The 26,907-nt window shown below is 39.1% G+C and overlaps 2 protein-coding genes across 6 annotated transcripts in view; one reads left to right on the forward strand and one right to left on the reverse strand.

Annotated features, from left to right (window-relative positions):
- The first annotated feature begins 4,291 nt into the window (after positions 1-4,291).
- Positions 4,292-4,870, forward strand: LOC134290897 (uncharacterized protein K02A2.6-like). The gene has a single exon (XM_062858122.1). It carries the CDS (start codon positions 4,292-4,294, stop codon positions 4,868-4,870), a length of 579 nt encoding a protein of 192 aa, XP_062714106.1.
- Positions 4,871-6,130: 1,260 nt separating this feature from the next.
- The window catches only part of LOC109432710 (uncharacterized), a 156,940-nt gene continuing 136,163 nt past the window's right edge, over positions 6,131-26,907 (reverse strand). For all 5 annotated transcript variants that reach the window (XM_062855230.1, XM_029874880.2, XM_062855228.1 and 2 more), the window contains one exon: positions 6,131-7,090. In XM_062855230.1, coding sequence (XP_062711214.1) covers positions 6,495-7,090 — 596 coding nt within the window. In that variant the 3' untranslated portion in view covers positions 6,131-6,494. The remainder of the gene's footprint in view (positions 7,091-26,907) is intronic.

Below are 26,907 nucleotides of genomic sequence, written 5' to 3' on the forward strand. Positions count from 1 at the left end.
AGGGGGATTCACTTAACAGCGTAAACTGATTAAACGTCGCGATCACCAAGACAATCTTTGATTATTTCATTCGCAAAAACAAACATTTCAAATAAGCAGAAAATCATGACTTACGCAGCAATTTATTCTGTTTAGTGAGTACCCCTAATGTTGTTTTTCAATAATATTTTTTATTAGATATTCTCGAAAACATTTAGTGACAAAATGAGATGTTGCCAAAAACAATTTCATGTGTAATATGATAAGGGGGCATCCATAAAGTACGTCACGCTTATACGGGGGAGGGGGGGGGGGGGTTCTCGGAAGTGTGACAAGCAATGTATTCAGTATAGGAAAACCCCGTGCGAAGGGGGAGGGGGGAGGGGTCTAGAATTGTAAAATTTAGCGTGACGTACTAAATGGATGCCCTCTAAACAAAAATAATAGTTTACATAAATAAATGTTCATAGTGTTAGTATTGTGTTCAGGGTGTAAAATGTTCACAGTTATTGAGAAACGGTAGTGCTAGCTTTAATATTACTGCATTGAATATTAAAAACAAAAATGACATAGTCGATTCTCCGTTTCACTCAGCTACGATTATAGCTATAATTTCCACCAAAAACACTACAATAGTACAAAAGCTGAGTAACACATCTTCAAATGTATATTATAATTATACAAATATTCATTGAGCCTTATTCAACTCGACCTTGAATGTGCAAGAAAGTTAACGACAAAATAAGCACGGTAAACATCAGCGCATCTGCTCGAGTTTTTGGCACAATGATCATGATGAAAGACGCCTAATTTTGTGTTTCCCTAGGTCGATAAGATAAATTTTCAAAACATCAAGGGGGAAATTTCATTGATCAATATCTGTCTCGAAAATAAAAATCTGGCAAAATCGCTGGTTTCTCTTTTTGTCTTTTTGTCTCCTGAAAATCTGGCAGTGCCAGATAAATCTGGCATAATGGCAACCCTGATTACAATAATGGAACATAATATGTTCAGTAATAAGGATTCTAGTATGCCGGCAGCTACATGCAAGTCTGATTGGTGGATTGCTATATGTATCTGTTAACACAAGATCAGACATATCGGTTGCTGTATCCATCCTAGGACGCAAGACCAGTAATCCCTCTCAAGCTGACTGGGTTAAAGCAAAAAGGGTTCTTAGGTACTTAAAATAGACCATCAATCATGAGCTGATTCTAGCACAGGATTCGTCTGAGCTCGAAGTTTTTGTGGATGCTGACTGGGCCGGCGATGCCCACGATCGAAAGTCAACATCTGGATTTCTTTTTCACTACGCAGGAAGAATGATTTAAAGGAACGCCAAGAAACAGGACAATGTTATCCTAAGCAGTACTGAAGCGGAATATGTAGCTATGGCTGAATGCTGCAAGGAACTGCATTGAATACTTCGTATAATTGACGATCTCGGAATCAAAACCACATTCCCAGTGAAAGTGAACGAGGATAATCAGAGCTGCATAAAGCAACTAAGTTCCTGCAGCATCAACAGACGATCAAAACATATTGAAACTAAGTACCATTTCATCCGGCAACTCAAACAAGATGGCGTCATTGAACCGCAGTATTTGGCAACCGAACATATGATTGCGGATATGATGATTAAACCTCTGTTGAACACCAAGCTTTCGATGTTTCGTGAATTGGCCGGAGTCATCTCGTCGAGGAGGAGTGAAGGAGAAGTCGAGTAGTACCCCAGACAGACATGTGATACGAGTGTGATTCCTGTACAACGGTACGCAGTGTCAAGAAAATTTCAACAAGACTGACTTGAACTGAGAGAATTTTCAGTATGGCACTCATTTCAAGCGCAATTGTACAGTGGTTCTTGTATCACATGTGTGTCATAAGTATAGGTGACGAATAACTAGGGTCTGGGATCATTTGAATAGGAGCACCTATTTTGAGCACTTTGTTACCGAACGGTAACTTGGTTTTGTTTATGGTGGGGGTGTAGGGATATATAATTGTCTAGCTAGATATCCCCGGAATACGTTCGTTCATCGACGACCTGCACGCTATGTCCAAAGGGAAGTATTATGAAAATCGAATGTACCTCAAATGTTATTCCACAGACAAACAGACGTAACACTCTGATATTTTGCATCGTACACCGATTTAACGGTCTATTTGAAAATTTGATAGATGGCCAACTGACCACCCGTGGCGCTCGCATCGTTTTTGCTCGAGTTTGACGTTTGCCCACTACCGCCACCTAGTTGATGGTCGGCCAAACTCAGTCCTTTTAGCATTGGGCGAACATGTTTCCGTGACTATGATTTGATTCGAAAAATGTTCGAAGTGTTACGTCTGTTTGTCTGTGGTTATTCCATAGGATCGTAGGTTTGGACCTCTAGTTTCAGAATCTGTGCGGTTTAAAATATTTCATCTTGGGTTTTTAGATTTTTTTGATTTTTTATCTATTTTGCCATACAAATGGCGAAAAAAGTCATTTTAAGGTTAATTTCATCCCATATAAAAATGTATGGGAAAAAACCCAAGATGGAATATTTTAAATCACACATATTCTGAATCTAGAGGTCCAAAAATATGGTTCTAGCGAATAAAATTTGACGTACATTCACTTTTTATAATACTTCCCTTTGGACATAGCGTGACCTGATCGTTTTCGGAAAGGACTGGAAATCCCATGCAGAATCTCTCAACAGGCTGCTCAGCCGTTTGCAAGAATATGGTTTTCACGTCAAGCTGGAAAAATGCAGATTCTACCAAACCGAAATTGGATATCTTGGACACATTGATGACCCTCAAGAAATACGTCCAGATCCTGAGAAGTTGAAGACCATCGCATCAATTCCACCACCATCGAACGTTTCGGAACTTCGACCTTTCCTTGGAGCGGTGAATTTCCACGGAAGATTCGTTCGAAACATGCACAACCTACGGCATCCAATGGACAAGCTTTTAAAACGAGGAGTCAAATGGGAGTGGAACTCGGAATGCCAGCAATCTTTCGATGAATTCAAGAGGATTCTACAGTCCAACCTGCTGTTGACTCACTATGACCACAAACTACCAATAATTGTTGAAGCAGATGCATCCATCACAGGAATCGGGGCGGTTATATTCCACAAGTTTCCAAACGGCAGTTTGAAAGCAATACAACATGCTTCCAGATCACTTACACCAGCGGAAACAAGTTACGGTCAACCGGAAAAGGAGGGACTCGCTCTAGTGTATGCTGTTACGAAATTTCACAAATATTTATTTGGACGAAGTTTCACGCTGCAGACGGATCACAAGCCTCTACTGTCGATATTCGGATCCAAGAAAGGAATTCCTCTACACACTGCAAACCGGCTACAACGATGGGCACTGATACTCCTGAACTATGATTTCAAGACCGAACATGTGCCAACAAACGACTTGGCTGTGCGGACATGCTTTCCAGACTCATCGACCGCAGTACTCGACCAGAAGAAGAATACGTGGTAGCTGCAGTTACTCTTGAAGAGGACATGTCAAGCATCCTGTCAGACACTGTAAGCAAGGTACCTACCAATATCGTTTGCTGCTCTACAGAAAGCTACCAAGTCTAGTAAAACACTACAGCTGATTTTGAAGTACATTCAAGAAGGATGGCCAAACAGTCCAGCTGCAATTCCTGATCCAGATGTTGTTCCTTACTACGAGAGGCGTGAATCACTTAGTCTGATCAACGACTGCATAATGTTCCACGACAGAGTAGTAGTTCCAGGCAAGTTTCGACATCAAATTTTGAAACAATTTCATCGTGGACATCCAGGAATAGTCAGAATGAAATCAATCGCTCGAAGTTTCATCTACTGGCCCGGTATCGATAAGGACATTGAGGACTTCGTCAAGCGGTGCACACTCCGTTCTACTGCTGGAAAATGCCCAACGAAGACAATGCTGGAATCATGGCCTGTTCCTGCCAAACCATGGTCAAGTATTCATATAGAGACTACGCAGGTCCTGTAGATGGTCTATACTTCCTGGTGATAGTCGATCCGTATACAAAATGGCCAGATGTCTACACAACGCGATGAACAACATCAAAAACGACGATCAAGCTTCTGAACCAGACGTTTTCAATATTCGTCGTTTCGGAAACCATCGTTTCGGATAACGGGACACAGTTTATCAGTTATGAATTTCAAAAGATCTGTGAAAACTACAGCATTAATCACATTCGGACAGCACCATACCACCCTCAATCTAATGGCTTGGCAGAGCGGTTTGTGGATACTCTCAAGCGAAGTCAAGTGATCTGAATGGAAAACCCCCTGCTGAAATGATGTTCCAAAGGCCAATACGAACCGTCAATTCGTTGTTGAAACCTCCGGTTCAAGTTCCAGCGGATTCCAGTGGAAAACCTGAAAAGCAAAATGCGGCTTTCAACAAGAAGCATGGAGCGGTTAAACGGCAGTTTGAACCAGGTGAAACGGTTTTCGCACAAGTTCATCAAAACAATTCATGGAACTGGGAAAAAGCAACAATCATCGAACGGATTGGTCAAGTCAACTACAACATGTATTTGGAAAAACGTCAACGTCTCATCCGTTCACATGCAAATCAATTGAAGACACGTGTATCTGAGAGCTCAACAGCCCAAGGACCAACACCTCTTTCTGTGTTTTTCGATGGATTCGGACTCTCCAACAATGAACCTCTAAGGCAGGATGTAAATGCTGAAGAAATCGACCCACATGTCTCCATTCCGAACGGTAACCCTCAGGAATCTGACGAATTATTTTATTCGGAGGAGTCTGAAGATGAAGCTCCAGCACCACCAGTTTTGGCTTCCATACCTGAGATAGATCGACGACTGATTCGGCTACCATCAAGATTCCAATCCTATTGGATGGCTTAAAAGGGGGGAGATGTTAGATCACAGCAACTCATCAATTAATCGTTAGATCACAGCAACTCATTATTTACTCTAACAATACAACATCAGTACATAGCAACCTTAGCAACCAGCTTGGTCGGTGGCCTATAAAAGTCGGCCAACAAATGGAAATGGTTCATTCCTTGTTATGCACTTGAAGTTAATAAACGTTCTAATCAAAAAGCCTTGTCAAGTCATTCCAATCCCGTTCTCACTGAATGTTGTGCTCATGTTCAACGATGTACTATATCAGAATCAGGAACATTAGATTCAGACGTTCCCTGATGAATTCTACATCAGGATTACATTGTGATTTTGATTTGATATGTTTATTAGCGTGGGACACAAAAAGGCATTTTACTCCTGTACACTTTTTGAGTTCCATTTTGGCCTCATATCAACTGTGCAAAATTTCTGCTCGATCGAAGAAACTATATTTTAGCGCCAGCCGTTTTTAGTTTTCATACGATTTACTATGGGGAAAACCACTTTTTCAAAGAAAAATCGCCACAGGTTGCCCTTTAACCCCTAAAAATATATCGATGAATGATTTCTGTTGGAAATTTTACGAAGAACAAACCCTCTGAAGACCGCAAAGCGACCTAAGGTATGTGGAAAAAGTTATTGACTGAAATTCGAATGGCATGCCAACGCTGTTTAACACGTAAGGAATAACAATAAATAATAAAATCTCGTCATTTTATCGACCGGGAACGGCTTAATAACTTTTTCCACAAATGTCGCATCGCTTTGCGGTCTTCGGAGGTCTGATTTCTCTTGAAGTTATCTACAGAAATCATTCAACGACTTATTTTTAAAGATCAATGGGTGACCTCAAGCGATTTTTCTTTGAAGAAGTAAATATTCCCCATAGTAAATCGTATGAAAAACTAAGAATGGCGGGCGCTAAAATATAGTTCCTTCGATCGACCTGAAATTTTGCATAGTTGTTATGGGACCAAAATGGTACTCAAAAAGTATACAGGAGTTTGAGTTTTTCCATTTTTTATATTTTCCCATATAAACCGTGTACCAGGCTAATGTTTATGTTTATGTTTAATATATCGAGAACTCATCTAGGTATATAGTTTGTTTTTTTTTTTTGTATTTTAACCAACTAGCAGCTAGTTTTTTTCATATATCGTATGGATTCAGTCGACTGTTGAATTTTTGAAACCTTTTAATGCAGTTGTTTCGATACCAATAACTTGCTTGTTTCTTTCAGTAGAAAATGTTTAAATATTTTGGTTTTACGTTTCTTTATTCATGTAATTAAATATTCTTCCAGTGAACAACTCATATTGCATTTGCTTAACCTTTTAGGGGGCTCCTGTTCGCATATTATTTACACATAGTACCTCTTCTGTAACAATTCTTATTAATCAGCACAATACAACTTGTTCTATAAATACACTCTTTCTTAATCTAGAGAAAACAAAAAGTGGGTTTTGGGATGGGAAACTTGGGTTTTGGGGGTGTGAAGCATGATTATCTCAGTATTTATTTGGCTAGTAAATAAATTGAGCATTTTTCTTTCTTTCGACGGGGAGAAGATGTGATGTGATGAAGCAATCAAAGAAGGGGAAAGCGCTCTGGCATGCCGCGTTCATTTCGCAATGTACCGGTCCAGGTTGTCCCAGTTGCAGGAGTAGTCGATCTGCAATAGGCCCTTCTTGCTAAGACTGAAATGTTGCGGTGTGTAACATACATTAGCGTTGGTAGCTGCGATCGACACGGCGGTGGAGGGATCTACCACCGCAGCCGGGATGCCAATCTGGCTCGGTCGTCTGACCATGCTCACGGAGATGACGCTGGCGCTGCGGGAGCGTCGACGCATCGGACTGGTGCGGCTGGCGGCGTACAGGGGCACATGTTCGACCTCTTGGCGGACGCATTCCAGGCAGTCGTTCAACGAGTAGTAGTTTCCGCTGCCCGCCGCAAGACTTGGCTGTTCCAGGAGTGGGATAGCAGGGTGGCTGTGATGGGGAGGGATTGGAGGGGGTAGAGCTGCCAGGTAGCAGCAGCTGGGTTCATAATAATCGTAGGACGGGGGACCTGGGAATTCAAGCTGGGGTAGGGGCTTTGGTAGGACGATTGGGCGCCGGTTGGTAGCACTTTTGCCGAAGCCTGGGGTGTGCAGCCGCAGAGCGGACATGGAACTGTCGCACGAGCTATGATGTTCGGTTGATGATGTTTCCAGGTCTAAAAAGGAAAAGCGGAAAAAGTATTACTATTAATGCCGTTATCATAAGGCTATTCGTAAACAGGTTCAAATATCCTACAATAAAGATCTACCCCACAAACATTTTTGCTGTATAAGAGTGGAACAAATCACTCTTAAGCAAACTTTAGCTTAAGAAACTACTATTCAGCTAGTCCTGTTACTTGGGTAAGTGATGAGCAAACATCTGTCTGTTTGAAAATCATGAAATGATTTGTATTTGGTCAAACTTTAATTAACATTTGCCTGATGAATTCTTAGAAAAGATTTTTTTAACCCTCTAATACCCTCTAATAATGAGTTTTTAGAGGCAAAGTGTACAGGCCACTTTTTCGGAATTCAGTGTGCGGTGGACGCGTCGTGTCTCGAATCGGTTCTGAATTTTTCGCTTCCCGTCGGCGCTAGTTCCCAATACACTTTTAGTTGATAATAAATATTTTCTTTAATTTTTTGCATTTACATAAAATAGCGAAAAATGTTAGTTCGGGCTCGCCGGTCGAAAAAAAAATACGGGCGCCGACAAGTGAGTCGCGTTCAGTATATTTCTGTGTGGAATAGACTAAAGGTTTCTGCTCCCTAGTGGAGTGGAGACGCGCGATAGAATTTTCTTTTTGGCTAGTTTTTGCGTCGAAAAGTGGTCGGTTGTTAACGGCGGTTTGTGTATATTGATCCATTGTCAAATCATATCACCAACCATAGGTGACTCCCGGACTGACAATGTACCTTACCCTACTAACAAAAAATTCCTTCCTGAGACAAACGTGGAGATGCAGCGATTCGCGGTCTTTTTAACAACGTTTGTCTTACTAACATTCCCTTCCATCCTCGATGACCGTAAGGACGTGGCCGGCGACGTTATTGACCTTATTAAAGTTGAGAGCTCTCGAACTGTGTACATTGAGAATAGTAAGCTAGTCTCAAGCCCTATTCATTGATTCCTTGTGCAATTTCGATTGCTCTGGTCAATCACGGAGTAGCAACTACGAATTATGCGGTCATCTATGTTCATGTTAATGTTCATGTTGAAGATTTTTTTAACCCTCTAATACCCAACCCTGCCTTAAAACGGGGTATAGTTTGAGCATTTTTGTATTTTTTCTTGCCTGAGTTCTTGGGTATTGATTTTTCAAAGTAAGTCAAAATAAAAAAAAAATATCATTTTTGGGGCTCGGGAACTGTTTTTAAAATGCATTTAAGGACAGGCTTGTTAGAATCCCAAAATGGCCACCACAATGGCCGACTTTGGCACCTACTCGCGATTTCGAGCGCACAAATCTCTTCGTATACATAACCACCTGATCTTTTTATTTTAAGCTAACTACAAGTGAGCAGTCTCCAGTTAGCCTAGTGGTTAAGGCTATGGATCGCCAATCCGGAGACGGTGGGTTCGATTCCCGTTCCGGTCGGGAAATTTTTCTCGACTCCCTGGGCATAAAGTATCATTGTACTTGCCTCACAATATACAAATTCATGCAATGGCAGGCAAAGGAAGCCCTTCAATTAATAACTGTGGAAATGCTCAAAAGAACACTAAGTTGAAGCAAGGCAGGCCAAGTCCCAGTGGGGACGTAGAGCCAGAAAGAAGAAGAACAAGTGAGCAAGAACAGAATAGAGACTGTATATATAAAGACACGCAAAGACGGCTACTTTTGATTGTTGTTCTTCTTCTTCGCCAGACTTTGTTTTCATAATTTTCCTGGCGTGCTCGATAGGTAGCCGATTTGACAGTTCGATAGGTAGATTTGGTTTCACTCTTTGCGGGACTGTGTTATTAACAGACTGTAGAACAGAATAATCAAATGCACTGATGTTTGAGGCTTGCTTCTTGAGATTTGTGCGTTTGAAGTTCTGATGCACTTTTGAAGCGAGATTTCAAGACGTTTGTCCTTAAAGTTTATATGTTTTTTTTGCTCCGGGCGAACTGTCATTTTATCGAATAAAACTGTTTCGTTTATTTAACCGCATCAAAAGAATTATGTTACGCAAAAATCGACCTTTTTCGACCCCCCTCCCCCCTAAGTCATACTTTTTGTCTGGGAGCTCATTATTTTTTGTATGGGTCGTCACGTTCTGCTAAACTTAAACCCCCCCCCCCTTCCCCTAAAAGCGCGACGTAATTTGTGCACGGCCCCATACTCAGAAAAATCAGCTCTCTCGATAGGAAATATCAATATTTTATTCAATTATGTGAACGTGATATTGTTCTTGCGCGTGTCACAGCATTTCACTGCTCGAGAACGCCCGTGCAGATTCCCATTCGGCTTATGCTCTTTCCTCTCGATATATCATGCAAATAAACCGGTCTGGTCGCCTAGGGCTCAATTTCCTTGGGCAAAAATTCAGATTTCATGGAACATGGCTCTCTATTATACTTGGTTGGAAAGGAGGCGTTTTTATGGAAAATAACATCTAAAAGCTTGGATGCGTCATCAAATCCTTTGTGGCTTCTATGCTAGAACTTCGTGCACGTCATGACGCATTTGCATACCTACTTGAGCGTTGTGTCACACTCCATGTTATTCTTATAATGTGTGCAACAATTGGCGAATTTTTAGCCGTGCAACAATTTTTGCGAATTTTAGCGACTTTTTTAGGCTTTTTTCAGTTTTTTTTGAGGTTTTTTGGCTTGGCAAAACTAGTGTCGCTCCCCCTGAAAAATGTCAAGTCTTACCTTCTAAATCAGTTGTTTTGGACTCCCAGAAGCTACGTTCAAAATTTGAGCAAAATCGGTTGAGCCTAAGGGGGCGCTCAAAACGCTTGAAGTTTGTATGGGAAAACTAGGCCAAATGCAGAAATTTTAAATTTTCGAATTTTGCGGCTAGGTGGCGCTGTAAGCGTCCATTTGTATTATTGTAGGTGACTATATGCCAGAACTTTGTCGAAGACCGCAAAATGATCCGACGGCTGTGAAAAAAGTTATACCCTAGGCAAAGTGAAATATTGAGATTTCATTATTGATATTATTCCTTTACATGTATTTGAACAACAACAATAAAGTTTATCCTCACTTTACCTAGGGTATAACTTTTTTCACAGGCGTTGGATAACTTTGCGGTCTGCGACAAAGTAGTTTGGCATATAGTCACCTACAATAATACCAAAAGGTTTGATTATTGAATGCTTACAGCGCCACCTAGCGGCAAAATTCGAAAACTTAAAATTTCTGCACACATTTGGCCAAGTTTTCCCATACAAACTTCAAACGCCCCCTTAGGCTTAATTGATTTTGCTCAAATTTTGAACGTAGCTTCTAGAAGTCCAAAACAACTGATTTAGGAGGTAAGATTTGGCATTTTTCGAAATTTTTATTTGCGTGGGCCACCTTAATGTTGAATATGTTATATCCATTTTGGGACGGAGCGTAAACAAGTGAAATCTGCATGCAAATGGCTCAACTTTGGCTCTCCGGAACTCTTAGATTTTCCAACAAAAAGAACTACTGTTTGTCTTTCTATTTCTAGCTTTGACTACCTAGATAAATTGGAACTCAGAAATATGCGACGGATAAAATTTTTTCATGTTTTACGATTTTTGTCCACTTATTGTTTGACTTGTGATGGCAAATCTCACAAGCAACGTAAACAAAAGTTTGTTTACACACAAACAAACAAAGACTAAACATATGAAACAATATGCAAAGCTGTTATCGCTCAATAGCACAATTGTGCTGGTTCGTTACGAAAGGATATGGGGTGTTGATACACAAATTATGTCACGCAAAAAAAAACGACCTTTTTAAATCCCATGACACAATATAGCACAATTTTTGCATGGAATCTCACCATTTTTAATTTTTATCTCTAACACATTCGTAAAAGCATTTTTTAATTATGTGCATTGTTAAAATGCTTGACGGAATACTGATGAAATACTAAGAGGGTCTCCCTGGAAGCAATCTAAGAAGTAAAATATTGTTAAAATTACCAACTAAATCACTCCGGAAAATCTTGAAAAAAATGCATGTAGGGTATGTGTGCCATTAGTAATCTCACACTCCCATATTCATCCTATTCGAATACAAGCGATAACGGCACCGATTGATTCCATTCTTTTTGTTTTCATGGGTGCTCACTTCCAACAAAAAATACAAAAATAAGAAACACAATGAACATCATTTCAATCCTTTGTTTTTCGTAGGATGAAAATGGAAGCCATATGCTTAATAAGGGAACCAATACCCTATTTAAAAACTCTGTAAATCGTCTTGATTGGTAAAATTCACTATTTTTGGCTGCGCAATCATAAAAAGAACAAACGACGTCCTTTATTTGTCCGACGTTTCGACACGGAGTTCGTGTCTTCTTCAAGGGGTAAATATTTGTTCATTTTATGACTGCGTAGCCGAAAATAGTGAATTGGGGTCATTTTTTTACCCAAACCGTGCACTGTTACTGAGCCGTTTCCAACGTGATGTATTAGGAAGGATATTCATTATATGGAATATGATTGAACAAGCAATTTTTATTATTTGAAGTTACAATACACATCTAAAAAAAATCATTCAAGATCCCCAAACAATCTTTAAAAAAGTTTTAATTTTTTGATTAAATTTCGAGCTCCGTAAGATTAAAAAACTATAGATCATGTACATATTAGAAAAATTACATTAATTTTCATAAAGATGCATTAGTAATGATTATCCTGGACTTTCAATACCAGGGGAGGTTGATGATCTAAGCGAATTTCCAGATTTTTCCCGAGTGGCCACCCTGGCTCGCCTCGCTGGTGGACCGTTAAATTTGAGGAGGGGGACAGTTATGAAACAACTTGTTCGTCGATCCTACTAGTGTTTCTCATTCAGTTTGAAGAAAATTTGAACGAATTCAGAGAACACCGGGAAGTTTTGAACTTACCAAAATTAAATGTTATGTTGTACGTAAGAAAGTTTTGCAACCTTATTAGTCAAGGACTCCTATTAATGAAAGGATAGGGGAGACTAAGGAGACTTGATCCCTGGAAAGACTTGTTCCCCCCATATTTTCTCGGAATCAAAAACAATTTTCTCCTAGTATAATTTTTCCAAAACTTCTCCTGGATAAACGACTATGTTTTGGCTACAAGTGATTTCAATTGTGCATTGCATTATTTTTTTAACGGCTGATGGTTTGTTTTCAGTCCTTCAGAAATCTTTTAAGCGATTCCGAAAAATCTTATTAACTTTGTGAAAATTGAACCTAATCGTGAAAAATTTCACAGCAAATAGTTTAAATAAAATAGTACCAAACGTATTTATGCAGATTAATAAACACAACTGTGACATGAGGTGACTTGATCCCTCGAGGAATATTCACACATAGTATGTGAAAAATAAAAGTCTATTTGTAAGCCTCTATTTACTTGGAGCTCTAGTATATTCAACGATAAAATGTGTCAGATAATTATTATTTTAGTACAGACAATGAAAAGGGGGATCAAGTCTCCCCGTTTTAAAAATACGGCATATCCCTTAAAATTTAAGGAAATCTTACAATTTAAAATACACCATATGCATCGAAAATTCAAGGAAACTTGAAAAGAAAACGAATAGGAAGCCTCTGGAGTTATCTTCTCTTTAAATAAACCACGTGTTCAAAGGGGGATCAAGTGTCACTCATTTTTGAAGAATACATCATAAGACATAATTCCATTAAAACACAGTTTTGAAAACTTTAACAATAATTTAAAGGCCCTCTGTTGAAAACGGATCTAGTTTTGTGTTTTCCTTAAAGTTACAGTTAAATTAAGAAGAAAGGATCGAGTCTACCCAGTCTCCCCTAATTGTAGCCAGAATCAGAACACGGGTTCGAAACCTTACCATGGTCCAATGTTACGCGCCAACCGTCAACTGAATGCTGTCGTGAACATGATTCCGAAAGATGATATCAAGGTCCTCATGAGCGACTTTAACGCGAAGGTTGGTTCCGACAACTCGGACTATGAGCACGTCATGGGATGCCATGATCTCGCAGAAGTGAGCGAAAACGGAGAACTGTTTGCAGAGTGTTGTGGCAACAATGACATGGTGATTGGGGGATCGCTCTTTGCTCATCGACCAGTGCACAAAGTGACATGGGTTTCCCGTGATGACATCACGGAAAATCAAATCGACCACATCTGCATCAGCCGAAAATGGAGATGGAGCCTTCTTGATGTGGGGAACAAACGTAGCGCCGACATTGCATCCGACCATCATCTCCTAATCGGCAAGATCCGACTGCAGTTACTGACCGACCCGGCTGACCAGTTGAAACGCTGGTTCGAGCACTTTGGAAATCTTTTTCAAGTGTCGGCCGCGCCATCAATGATTATTACTCTCAGTGTGTTTTTTTCTTTCTAAAAGTCCTTCAAATATCCTCATATCTTCGAAGCCATCATTTCAATCGAACAAACCGTTTCCAAGTTATATCTTTCGAAGAAAAAAATAGGTTTTTTCCTTGCGTGCTTTTCAAAAGATAGGTAAGGAAAAATGGTTATGTGTTAATACAAATGTAAATGATTCACGACATCCAGTACATCAATAAAATCTCATTCAAATTGAAAAATATTGAGTCAAAAATGGCATTGTTACGTGTTTTGGGCTGGAAATTATCTACCTGTAACCACTTTTTCAAGAATTGTTGCTCTAACAATTACTGGAAATTGTCAATCAATCCCAACATCTTGTGCAGTAAACTTTTACATCTTCTTATCTTTTTTTTTCTAATTGACGCAACGTCCCCATTGCACAATGGGTCCAGAGCCGTATTTACGAAGACAAAAATGTTTGTGCCTAAATTATAAGTTTTAGATACATTGTGTCTTTTTAGAAAGTTTCCTCTTATTTTTCGACCTTTTTTCACATTATAGTGAAATTAGGGTGATCCCTCTAGTTTCGCTGATCCAAACATCTGCTTTTTAATAGTTTTATGTACGTTTACAAAATGTTCTACAAGGTTGTAAAAGAACTTATTTGGAGCAAGTTTGCCGAAGAAACCATTATTTTATCTCTTATGAATCCTAACTTATATTTGTTTAAAAGATTCATGTTAGGGTGATCCATGATTTTCAGTTTTTCTGAAATAACTTTTAATTCGTTCGTTTCTCGTGAATACTGTGTTCTGAGCACTTTTAGAACTATCAACAACGCATAGTTCAAAAAATATTGGCATTTTTCTCCGAAAAATCACTTTTTTTTCAAAAAGTCATATCTCAAAATGGAGCAAATGGATTTTCAATCTCTCGGTTGCATTGGAAAGATCGTACTCTGTTCTATTTATGGTGAAAAAACTGCAGGTACCTTTTGTGTTTAAAGATTTTTATTGAATTTTGAAAATACGATATTTTTCCTATAGTGTAGAATTAGCTATAAGTTAAAATACACATAAATATAAACAAAAAAAAAAGATATTTTTCCTGGAAAAGCAGTTGTAACTTTGAAAATCGATGAGATACAAACAAGAGATACAAGTGCCCAGAACAAAGTATTGCGAAAAAATCAACACATAAAATTATATTGAGTATAAACAGATTTTCATATGAAAAACGACACACTTCAAGCAAATTCAACTCGACTTTGTTGGATAGATCAAAGTAGCTTGGTAAATGGTCATCCATTTCATTCTAGAACCAATGTTTATTTATACTGTCATCACTATTTGGGCACAATGTTGATAAAATATTGTAAATCATGTAACTTTGATAGGCTTTTACGTTAACATAAACATACAGAGGATGGCCAAAATGTTTGGGATAGGCAACATTTTTTTCTCTCATAAAAAAGTTCAACAAGCTATAACGCATCAAAAAACCTCAAATTTTGACTGTTTGTCAACCTATTATGTGTGCATCATTGGTACAAATTTGGGCTCGATTGATTAATATTTCGCAAAGTTAGAACCGTTCGGGTAAAACACTATTTTCCAAACAACTCATTTTTGAGGTGTCATATCTCGAAAACCAGTGAACCGAATTGAATGAAATTTTGAACGTACACTAACAATATGTAAATGCTTCAGAAACTATTAAAACATAGGTACTTTTTAAACGTTGAAAAAAGTTATCATGGATTGACACTTTTTGGATTCTTCTCGAAAAAATGTAATTTTTTTACATCAATGTCAATAAATTTTAGTGTTGATATCTAAAGATATTCCACTTCTGTTCTCAAGTTATCTCTAATCAGATATATTAGAGCCTATTTGGATTGAAGGAAGAACACATTTAGTAATTTTTGTGTGGTATTGTAAATTTGACTTATTTTCCTCTATATGGGTAAAAAATTCAATCCGGTATAACTTAATTCGCCGTGAGAAAATATTACATTTTATAACGTCGTATTAAATATCAATATATTGTTGATAAACGTTAAAAAATTCATTCAATTCGGTTCACTGGTTTCCGAGATATGACAGTTCAAAAATTAGTTGTCCAAATAACAGTGTTTTGCCCGAACGGTTCTAACTTCGCGAAAAAATATTCAATCGAGCCCAAACTTGTACCAATGATGCACATATAATAGGTTGACAAACAGTCAAAATTTGAGATTTTTTGATGCACTCAATGAAAAGTTACAGCACGTTGATTTTTTTTTGCGGGAGAAAAAAGTTGCCTATCCCAAACATTTTGGCCATCCCCTGTACATATAAGAAATTTACCTTCATTAAAAGCTCATAGACTGATCGGAAATCGAACTTGTCACCCTCAGCATGATCATGCTGAATACCCACGCCTTTATAGCTTTGGCCACAGACAAACTGACATAACACTCTGATAATTCCCATCGTACACCGATTTAACGGTTTAAAAAAAATAATAGTTGGCTAACTGACCACCCGTTGCGCTCATATGGTTTTGTTCGAGTTTGATGTTTGCCCACTACCGCCACCTAGTTGGTGGTTGGCCAAACTCAGTCCTTTTAGCATTGGGCGAATATGTTTCCGTGACTATGATTTGAATCGAAAAATATTCGAGGTGTTCCGTCTGTTTGTCTATGGCTATGGCTATGTAAGCCGTAATTATCACATCTTCGTGGAATACACTTCGATAAAGTTTGATGAATAAACCTTCGATCGATCAGCTTGGAAAGTTCAGGAATGTTCTATGTTTTTTTGTATTGGTATATCGTGTGGCGAGGATGATAGTTCGACAATGATTTTTCATAAGGGCCTAACTGACTTGATCGATTTCTCTTCGTCGACTCTCTCTTTCGCTAATAACTTGATCAAAACGAACACAAGCATTATTCTTTTTGTTTCTATAGCGAGATGTAGTCATCTCCTGTCCTTCGCATTCCAATCAAAAAAAAAATTGGGAAAACTCAATACATATTCTGTTATAACACAAAGAGAGGATCAATGAAGAATCAGTGTCGAAATTAAAAATCAGTGTCAACTTTATGTCCATGGATAACAAGAATGTTTTCATTAGGATAGGATATTGAACCGACAGGGAATTGAATCCGTCACCATCAGCATGGTCATGCTGAAAGCCTGTACATTTACCGCTTCGATTATATGGACCCTTATTCGAATTTTGGAGCTAATGCCGCCAAGTGCGACCAGTCAGTGACATTGAAATGGATCGCTAGAATTGGAAGAGTCAACCGTACGCCTGCATGCATTCCTACGAACGTTTGCCGCTAATAGTGTCTGAAGAGTTCAACGCCTCCACAGAAGGCGATCCAATGTTGGCTATTGCTAATTAAGAAGTCGTCCTTGGCTCATGTGTGTGCTTCGTCAACGATAGTCAGTATAGGATCGATTTATCATCAAGTGGAGATGACATTACACGAATCACTGGGTTATTTTGGTGTCGCAGAATAGGTATAAGTGCTTCAAATAACCGGATTTTCTTCGGTGTACTGAATGAATCCGAATACGGAACTGTGATTGAGTTGGATGCAATTAATTGGATAGATTTTAGTATTTGGCAAAAGAATCACGGTGGGAAACGCACTGCTACTCAGTAGGAACATGTTGAGGGTGTCTAGTTTCGATTCCCGATCGGCCCAGCATAATTTCGCAATGGAAATGTCTTTATTCACACCATACGGTATTTATACGAATGCATAATTACTTATTTGGCAAAGAAAGCTCTCAGGTAATAATTATGGAAGTGGCCATGTCACAATGAGGATGTAAAGGAGAAAGGAAAGAAGACTATTTCTTGGTCAAATGCTGACCCAATTTACAATACCCAGCTCGGAATAACATGTTTCAACAACAATTACTTAATGAAAAACAGATGGTGACAGGTTATGCCAATTCAGTTTTTAAGTGGCAATAAATAGCCATTGCATAAATTTCATTATTGGGTCTTTAGGTGACCAATTATGGATTTCCCAACCGCCCGCCAACAGGAAACACAAGCACACACAAACAGACAGCCATTGCGAACCTCAAATTGCCTCAACAGTGCCATGCAACAACACCACCAGAAAGTTTTCTAGAAACCGCCAATCTCCAAAAATATTGGCACATTCATCAATGGCAGAGAAGAGAGTTTTTCGAGAGAGATACAGAGACAGAGACCGATGTGATGTTGATGTTACACATCGCCTTGAGAAAAGCACGAAACCGAATCGAACCCCAGCAAATCGACCGTTACAGATTGAACGCAATCCGACCTAATGCCTATGCGCTGCAGTCAGTGCATGGTTGGCCTCTCACAGTCAGTTAAAGAGGCGGCGATAATCGTTCCGCGACTCGGTTCCAATGTTCGTTCTGGTGGTCCGATGCGGCCCAGTACACCCGCAAGTTTTTCGGCTAAATAAAACGTTGTCACTGGGGGGGCAGAGGTTCCCAATGATAGGCGCGTGAGCCAGCCATGTCAAAGGCAAAACATTTTTGCGTTTTATAGTTATTCTTCCTTATAATCACTTTTCAGTACAGATATTACGCAGAATCAAATTTCATTATTTTCAACCATTTTTGAGCAATTTAACCCTTTACACAACCTCTGGGAGTAATAATAGAAATTCACATAATGACATCCATGACCGCATACCAGTAGGCATTGGAGAAAATATAGCTTAGTTTATAATTTTCGCTAGTACAACAATGGACAGAAATAAAAAAAAACAATCCCATACATTTTAAGTCAAGCGTTAAGCAATGAAATCTTTCAAATATTTTTCATATACTTGACCAAGACTCGCTAGAAAAATAAATATGGATCTAATGATTTACTATTATTATTATCTGTATTAACAAGATTGTTAGCCATAGGCTAGTTCATATCGGGACCCACAGTTTACTTCCCTTCCGAAGGAAGAACTCACATTTTGTGAATTTGTCGGGAGTGGGATTCGATCCCAGGTGCTCGGCGTGAGAGTCTTGTGTTCTAATCATCACACCAGGTCTGCTAATGATGATTGCTGGCTGGCATGCTTTAAAGTTCATCTAGTGACGGGTATGCAGTTACTGGCACCAACATTTCAAAAGGGCGTAACTGTTTTTTTAATGCAAATCACTTTTTAAAATTTGAATACATGACAATGTTTTGAAAGCAGACATAAACAAACAACTCTTAAGCAAACTTTAGCTTAGGAAACTGCTATTCAACTAGTTCTTTTCCTTGGGTATTTCCCCATCGAGGTAATATTTGTTTCCGGATATGTCGAGAATTCCTGAAGATAGTTTATGGTTTAGTTGTGTGATAGTTTCCCCAATATTATTTTGAAGATTTTTTTTAGTTTCAAGAGGGTTTCGACTCTAAGTTTGGTCGATGTTTTGAGTAGCTTTCTCAGTCTTTAAGTCGAGAACGAATTGTTTTCTACTCTCCCGACGTTTCGGCCGAAGGGTTTTGGCCTTTCTCAAGGGTCGCTAAAACATGTATTTATTTAACACTTTACATATAACATTTAACATTAAACATATAACTACTCACTAGTGTCTATCGTCTCCCGTGTAGATAGTTGCCTAACCATTTGTGTTTGGCCTGCCTTTTCATTACATGTCTGTTATTTTTTTTGTCTGTATTAATGGGATTTTTAGCCCTAGGCTAGTTCATCTCAGGACCACTCTAGAAGTGTTCCAGAAATTCATGATGAAACTTCAGATGACTTCCTGAAAATATCTCCAATATAATCTCTGAAGAAGATTTCAGCGTTTCGTGTAGAATGAAATTCAGAAATTATTTCAAAAGAAATTCGAAATAAAATAGTGTCGAGATTTCTCGATCAGCATATATAACTGATTTTGCATTTCCTTTGTAGCTGTTCTCGTAAATGTTGCATTATCATTTCAAATAACGGCAGTGTGGGCTTTTTTTTTCCTGTTGGGGACATAGTACCACTGCGACCATTAATTTGATCTATTGTGGTGTCATCCTCTTTACTTTTGCCATACTGAAAAGACTCATCACTATGGAGAAATGATCATCCTCACAGCTATTGGCGTGTTTCCCAATCAGGTACTGCATTTCGTATGAAATCCAATACCTGCTTGGGATGAGAGGCCCAGATTTCCCAAGGCTCCATCAAGCCTTTATCAAGGTAACCGCGGCGCTTTTGATAAAGTGCAGCACACTCACACAATAAGTGTTCAGAGCTTTCGCTCTCAAATTTACAGAAACGACATTTGTTATCTTGTAATTTCCCAATTATATTTAGGTAATATTTGCAAGGGCAGTGGCCTGTTACTAGTCCAGTATAAATGCTTAAATCATGTTTGTTCAGGTTCATTAACCTTAATGTTTTAGATGCATCTGGTTCAATAAATCGCTTAGATTGACGACAATCTGTAGTGTTCAGTGTGGGCTTAATTTGACGATTGACAATTGTTGAGCTCATTGATTGGTTTTATTGTGTTGAAATTCTACCTAATTAATTAGAAGGTAATAAAAGTGGGAATTTGTTCGAAGGAAATTTTGAAGATATTTCAAGAGTACCTTTTGAAGGAATGCTCGGATGAACTATTGAAAGAATTCCCTAAGAACTCCTGAAGAAATTCCGGCAGGAACTTTCGAAGGGATTTCCAGAGAAACTCCTTCATGAATCCCCGAAAAAAAAACCTGGAGAAGTTCTTGGTGAAACTCCTGGAGGAAACCCCGGAGAAATTCACCAAGAAATGCTCTAAAAACGCCGAAAGAACTCCATTAACTCTCCTAAGATGTTCGGTTTTTCGCACCACGATGGCGTAGTGCATGTTCAGTGTGCCTATCTGGGTCATATTGACCCCAACATTCTACTAGGGTTAAAATAATTCGGAGGTACTTTCGAGAGACATGTGGAATTCCAGAGAAATTCCTACAAGAAAATCCGGAGGAACTCTTTAAGAAATTCACAGAAGTGCTCCTGCAGGAATTGCCGAAGAAAGTCCTGAAAAATTTACCAGAAGAACTCCAAGAGAATTGTCGAAGTATCTCTTGAAAGAATTCCTGAAGGAATTCCCGTATATTCTTTTGAAGGGATTCCCGGATTAGTTCTTCAGAAGAAAAAAAAAAATCCGGCGAAAATTTCCAAACAAATTAATTGTATCCACTTATCCGCGAGCGGTAATGGCGGCGGCTGGCACAACCAACCGATTCGAATTTTGACGTTTCGTGGGGATCGCAATCGGTTGGCGCCACCGATCGGTGGGTGAAGGGGTTAGGAGGAGAATAAAACTGTTTTGACTTTCAAAAGTCAAAGTTACTTCCGAAAAGGAACTCCTTTAGAATTCCAATAGAACTTCTAAAAAAAAAAAATCACCGGATGATCTCCTGCGATAATTCCCGGAAGAATAAGAAAACTCTTAAGAGAATTCTGAAGCGATTTCCGAAAGAGCTCCTGAACGAGTAGTCGAGGAAACACCAAATAATGTGTAATAGACCTTCTGAAGGAATTCTTGAATAAATTCCTGAAAAAGTCTCGTGAAGAAATCCGTCGACAAGTTTTTAAAGGAATTCTCAAAGGAAATCCGGTAGAACTCCTTTAGACACTCTCAAAGAAACTCATGGAAAATTCTGAGGAAAACTCCGAAATCATGTTTTTTTTCATTTTCTGTGCAACTTTTGTCTGAATTTCCAGTTTCTATGGAAAGCAATTTCGGGGAAAACTGCAGGAGAAGTTTTCAGAGGAATTTTACCAGAAATTCATTGATAAGGTTCTGGAGGAATCGAAATGATTACTAAAAGAACCTTCCGGAAGAACTCCAGAATGATTACCTTAAATAATCTCAGCAGAAGCTCCTGAAAGAATTCCAGAAAAAATCCCTAGAGTGAGATTTTCTAGAGGGATCCTAGGAGGAACTGCAGGAAGAACAACTATTGCCGCTGGCAACACTGCCTCTTTATATGTCCAAAGAGGCTATTCGGACAAGCGGACGAAGCCTAGAGAGAAAGGCTTTTGATGATAGATAGGAGACGCGAAATGTAGCCGGAATGGTCCGGAAGAGATGAATTGGTTATTCTAAATTAATTTCCAATGCTGTTAACTTCCACAATCAGTGCAAATGTGAGTTATAATGTTATGTAAAAAGAAAGAATTAGTTTGTTTATTTGCGACATGCTTCTTTTAGATTATAACCTAAACTGATACAAAAAGTGCCTACTTAATCATACCATTTCCATTAAAGCACTCTTCTGGATTTGAGTAGTTTGTTGCAATAGTAATTGTTTGAGATATCTCAACTAGAAATGCTGGAGAAAGGCCAAGAGGAGTTTCTGGAGAAACCCCATGGGGAATTTCTGGTTGGATATCTGGATGAAATGAAGAGTTCATGGAGGAAACACCCGGGGAAACTTCTGGAAGAATCCCAGGAAGATTGCCTTGAATAATCCCAGCAATAATTCTTGAAGAAATCCCAATTGAAATATGTAGAGAAATCCCTAGAAGAATTCCGGAAGGTATCATAGTAGGATTTTTTAGAGAAATGCCAGGAGGAATTGTTTTGCAAATATCTGCAGAATTTATAGTGAAACAGAAACCACCGAGAAACAGACGTCACACTATGCTCGCTTCCCATCGATCACCTTTCCAACGGTTGGTTGGTTATATTCGGTAGGTGGTCGATTGACTGCAGTATACTCGCGGCGCTGACATCGTTTTTGCTCCTGTTTGACGTTTGCTCACTACCGCCACCTAGCGATGGCTCGGCCAAACATAGTACATATAGCATTGGGCGATAACGTTTTTGTGACGACGTTTTTAATGAAATTCGTTCTAAGTGTTACGTCTGTTGCTCTGTACAGAAACATTTGTAGGAAAGTGGTTCCAGCCGAATCGTTCAGCAGATCGGAGAGTTTTCTTGAAGTTGAACGATGTCTGTTTCAACTCTTCCTACATTGTTGTCTGAGCTTGGTCAGATCTGAGTTTCACCAAGAGCCTGCACAGACCGCAACGGACAAGGTTCTTCAAAAGCTTCATTGATGCAGAACGTTGTGATATCAACGCCATCAACTAAATCACTTGAGTATCAATGAATGGTGGATCCATGGAATTAGGCCGCATCCAAATAAGTATAGAATTAGCATAAGTTGAAATAGGGTCTTGTACCATTTGGGCAGGTGCACCTATTTTGGGCACTTGCCGCTATAACTAAGTCAATTTCGAACCGATTGATTTGAATTTTTGTATAGAGTTGGGCACGTACAGTATCTAACTCTATACAAAAATTCAAATCAATCGGCTTGAAATAGACTTAGTTAAAGCCGCAAGTGCCCAAAATAGGTACACCTGCCCAAATGGTACAAGACCCTACACAGAAAAAAAACGCATCCAAATCACTAAAGAGATCCCAATTGGTTGATCGGAAATTGTCAAAATGTTTGCGAAATAACATTCAAATGCTCAAAAATCAGAAATGAGAAGTTCCTTCATCTGACACATGTCATTTGGTTGATTCATGACTAATTCTGACAGAGCAAAGCGTTCAGACTAACACTTCTTCTCTGGCCAATACTTTGAAAGTTGGACGATTACCTATGTTAAGTAGTCCAAGATCTGAATTACCGTAATTCTGCAAAGTGACGTAAGTTTTCTTCCACAGATGCTATATTACCCAAGCAGCACACATGTCACAAAGGAGTGTCGACAGCGCAGGTTTCTGGTGGGATACGAGTCATTTTCAAGTTATTCTAGCCCAAAGGCACAATAATTCTAAAATGACTTGTGTCCAACCAAAAACCTGCGCTCTCCTTTGTGACATGTGTGCTGCTTGGGTTTGACTAGATCTTGCGTCATAATATAGAGAAAATACAAAAGTGTTTTTATTTCATCAGATATGTATCAAAATATATTATCAAAAGACGTCGAAATTTAGAATGGCGCTTACGCCACTTTGCAGAATCACGGCAGTGAAGATCTGAAGCCTCTCAAACTAATTTCTGAACTGCCCCAGATGATATGGTGAGCATTAGCATCACCGCCAACAATTGAGCGGAAAGCCTTTAGAAGTGCAGTATGGGATGATTTGTTTGAAAGCATCGGTAGGGAGTGGTTCATTATGTGGTAAATAAACCAAAAAATAGACGTACCTATTTCCTGTTCAGATACATCAATTATAATAGCACACACATATCTGGTGGTTAGTTCAGAGATGAGTGCAGCAACAATTGCGTTGGTGACATACACACATGCTCGAGGCATGACATGCGAATTTGCCGTTTTATTTTGGCTGAAAATAGCAAACACTGGGTTCACAAGGTTTCCTAGAAAGAAATTCCCCTTACGAAGGTAAGGTTCTTGGACTAAAGCCACTTGAGCTGTGCCATTTTGCATAAGCCTGCAAAGATTGATCGTTGCTATTCTTCACAGCACAAAAAAATCACGCAGAAAATTGAGGCTTTTTTTAAACAATAAAACGCATGGTTGGTTTTAGAACTGAGCATTAACTTATTCTTAAGTTATATTTCTTTGTTCTTAGAGTTTATCGATCAAAACAACAAATTCCCATCATTCCATATAACGTTAAAATCTTCATTTGTTTCAACAAAATAGGGACCATAAACATGACCCGGAAGCACTCACACATCTTTAAAATTCTTACCCCAACATCACCACAACGAAGAAAGTGTAGCAAATCCATCACTCCAACTTCCAAGTGCAGTTTTGGCCGTGACGGATAACGCGCAGGTACTCAAGATTGCATCCACAAAAAGTTGGTCGGTTTCGATTTTTTGCATTTTTGCCTTTCTCGTACACTAAGTGTACTGGAAAGGCTATATGTTCACTCCAAAAATGACTTTTTGATAGAAGGCCCGGAGGGTCAAATCACATATACCAATCGACCCAGCTCGACGAATTGAGGTGATGTCTGTGTGTGTATGTGTGTGTGTATGTGTGTGCGTGTGTGTGTGTGTGTCTGTATGTGTGTGTACAAAAAAACTCACATCACTTTTTGGCAGTAAACCTCATCCGATTTCAATGACCGACGGTTCATTCGACGCGGAATCTGGTCCCATTGTTTCCTATTGAAAATGGTTCGGATCGGTTCAGCCGTTCCGGAGATATGGCCATTTAGGTGTTCCGGAACGGTACCCCAGGAAGGGACCAGATATGAAAATGCATCAAACCTATGCATGCGACACATCAAACCACGGCATTTTCGATAACCTGATGAGCGGTAAGCAGAAAAATAGTCTAAGACCATATATGAACCGGTAGGGTGCCGGAACCGGTTTCCGGGTGTCCCGCCGGAAGTGGCAAATATCAAAGTGAACCAAACCCATGCATGAGACACATCAAACCACGGCATTTTCGATAACGTGATGAGCGGTAAGGAGGAAAATAGTCTCAGACCATATCTGAACCGGTAGTGTTCCCGAACCGGTTCTAGTCGTCCCGCTGGAAGTGGCCAAATATACAATTGAACCAAAACCATGCATGCGGCACATCAAACCACGGCATTTTCGATGACCTGATTGATAATGAGCAGGAAAATCATCTCAGACCATATCTGAACCGGTAGTGTTCCGGAACCGGTTCTAGGCGTCCCGCTGGAAGTGGCCAAATATACAATTGAACCAAACCCATGCATGCGGCACATCAATCCACTGCATTTTCGATGACCTGATTGATAATGAGCAGGAAAATCGTCTCAGACCATATCTGAACCGGTAGTGTTCCGGAACCACGGCATTTTCGATAACCTGATGAGCGGTAAGCAGGAAAATAGTCTCAGATCATATCTGAACTGGTAGTGTTCCGAAATCGGTTCTAGGCGTCCCCCTGGAAGTGGCCAAATATACAATTGAACCAAACCCATGCACGCGGCACATCGAACCACGGCATTTTCGATGACCTGATGGATAATGAGCAGAAAAATCATCTCAGATAGGCTGACCATCCGTCCGTTTAACGGGACAACCAAATTTTCAAACACTCGTCATTGGTGCACAGTAACGCCTAACTGTTAACGTTTTTGGCTCAATTATTCGTTCTTTCTAGCTGAAATAGCATTATTAACAACATGCAGTTCTGTTTTTGGACATTGATTTTCTTTTTGTTGAGTTTCCGAAATGTGTCCCGTATTTAAACGGGACAAATCCGGTCAGCCTATCTCAGACCATATCTGAACCGGTAGTGTTCTGGACCCGGTTCTAGGTAGACAACTGTTAGTGTTCCGGAATTGGTGCCAAGAGTCCCGTCGAAATTGTCAAACCCTGCATGTGACACCTTCAATTTGCAGCGTTTTTGGTTAACCGATGAGCAGTTAACAAGACAATAATGTATAATGGTTTCGAAAGTGGTTAGAAGTAAAAGTGAAGCAAACCCATTCATGCGATATATCAAATCGCGGTGATTAGGTAAAGGTGAATAAATAGCAATAAAATATTCTCAGACCATAATTGGGACAACCGGTAGTGTCATGGTCCATGACTCATGGAATTAGATCCGGCTATCTCACCGGAAATTACCAACTATAAAAATGAATCAAACCCATACATACGACACACGGTGTCAAAATTTTGATTATTATCGAACTTTCATGTACCTCGGATTTTTCTTTATAGAATATTAGAATTTCAGCTGTAATGTATAAATGCAAAATTTGAAAATATTCTATCGGGGAAAATTTGAGTTAGCTGAGTTTTTGTCAATTTTCCATACTAAAAATCAATAATTACTATTTTAGCCCAATAAACGTCCCATACAAAATGTATGGAAAACTTTTCGCCGATGAAATATTTTCTAGTTTTCCGATTATGAATATATAGCCCAAATACTAATCATTTTCGAAGAAAAATTCGAGGTACATGAATGTTCGATAATAATCAAAATTTTGACACCGTGCAACACATCAGATCGCAGATTTTTTGATAATCTAATGAACGGTTAGCAAGAAAATAGCCTTAGATCACATTAGAGACTAGCTGTTATGTAGCAGAACCAACGTTCAAGTGAAAAATTAAATCGTAGGTTTGTTTAATGGCCTGATAAACATTAGGTATGAACAACAGTGACGAATAGGTCTAAGTTCTCATATATGAGAACAAAATATAGACAAAACTAAAGCGATCTCATCAAATCGTACCATTTCAGATTCCTAAGGTGTAAATTTATAGCAGGATGGGTCAACGTTGAATGGAAAAATAAGAATTTGATCGCGTCAACAGAAGATGGTGGCTGTTTTAAGGAATTTTGAGCTCTAAAAGTGTATTTGGTATGGGAAATATGTTCGGAGTCCACCAGTCAAGTTAGTGCCTATTTTATAGGATTTTTAATTCTTGCATTATGGGCATATTTTGTATGAAAATATGTCCAAAATTCAAAATTTGTAATCAGAAAGCCCAAGCTGTGCGCTGTTTCACAAGGTCTGCAATATGACTATAGTTTGAATGGGGAAGAATGTCGGTCTTCGTCCAAAACTGGTAACCAGAAAATCATAAACGACATGCCAAAATTCAATACGGCGACTAT

This window comes from Aedes albopictus, chromosome 3 (genome assembly GCF_035046485.1).
Source record: "Aedes albopictus strain Foshan chromosome 3, AalbF5, whole genome shotgun sequence".
NCBI classification, from domain to species: domain Eukaryota; kingdom Metazoa; phylum Arthropoda; class Insecta; order Diptera; family Culicidae; genus Aedes; species Aedes albopictus.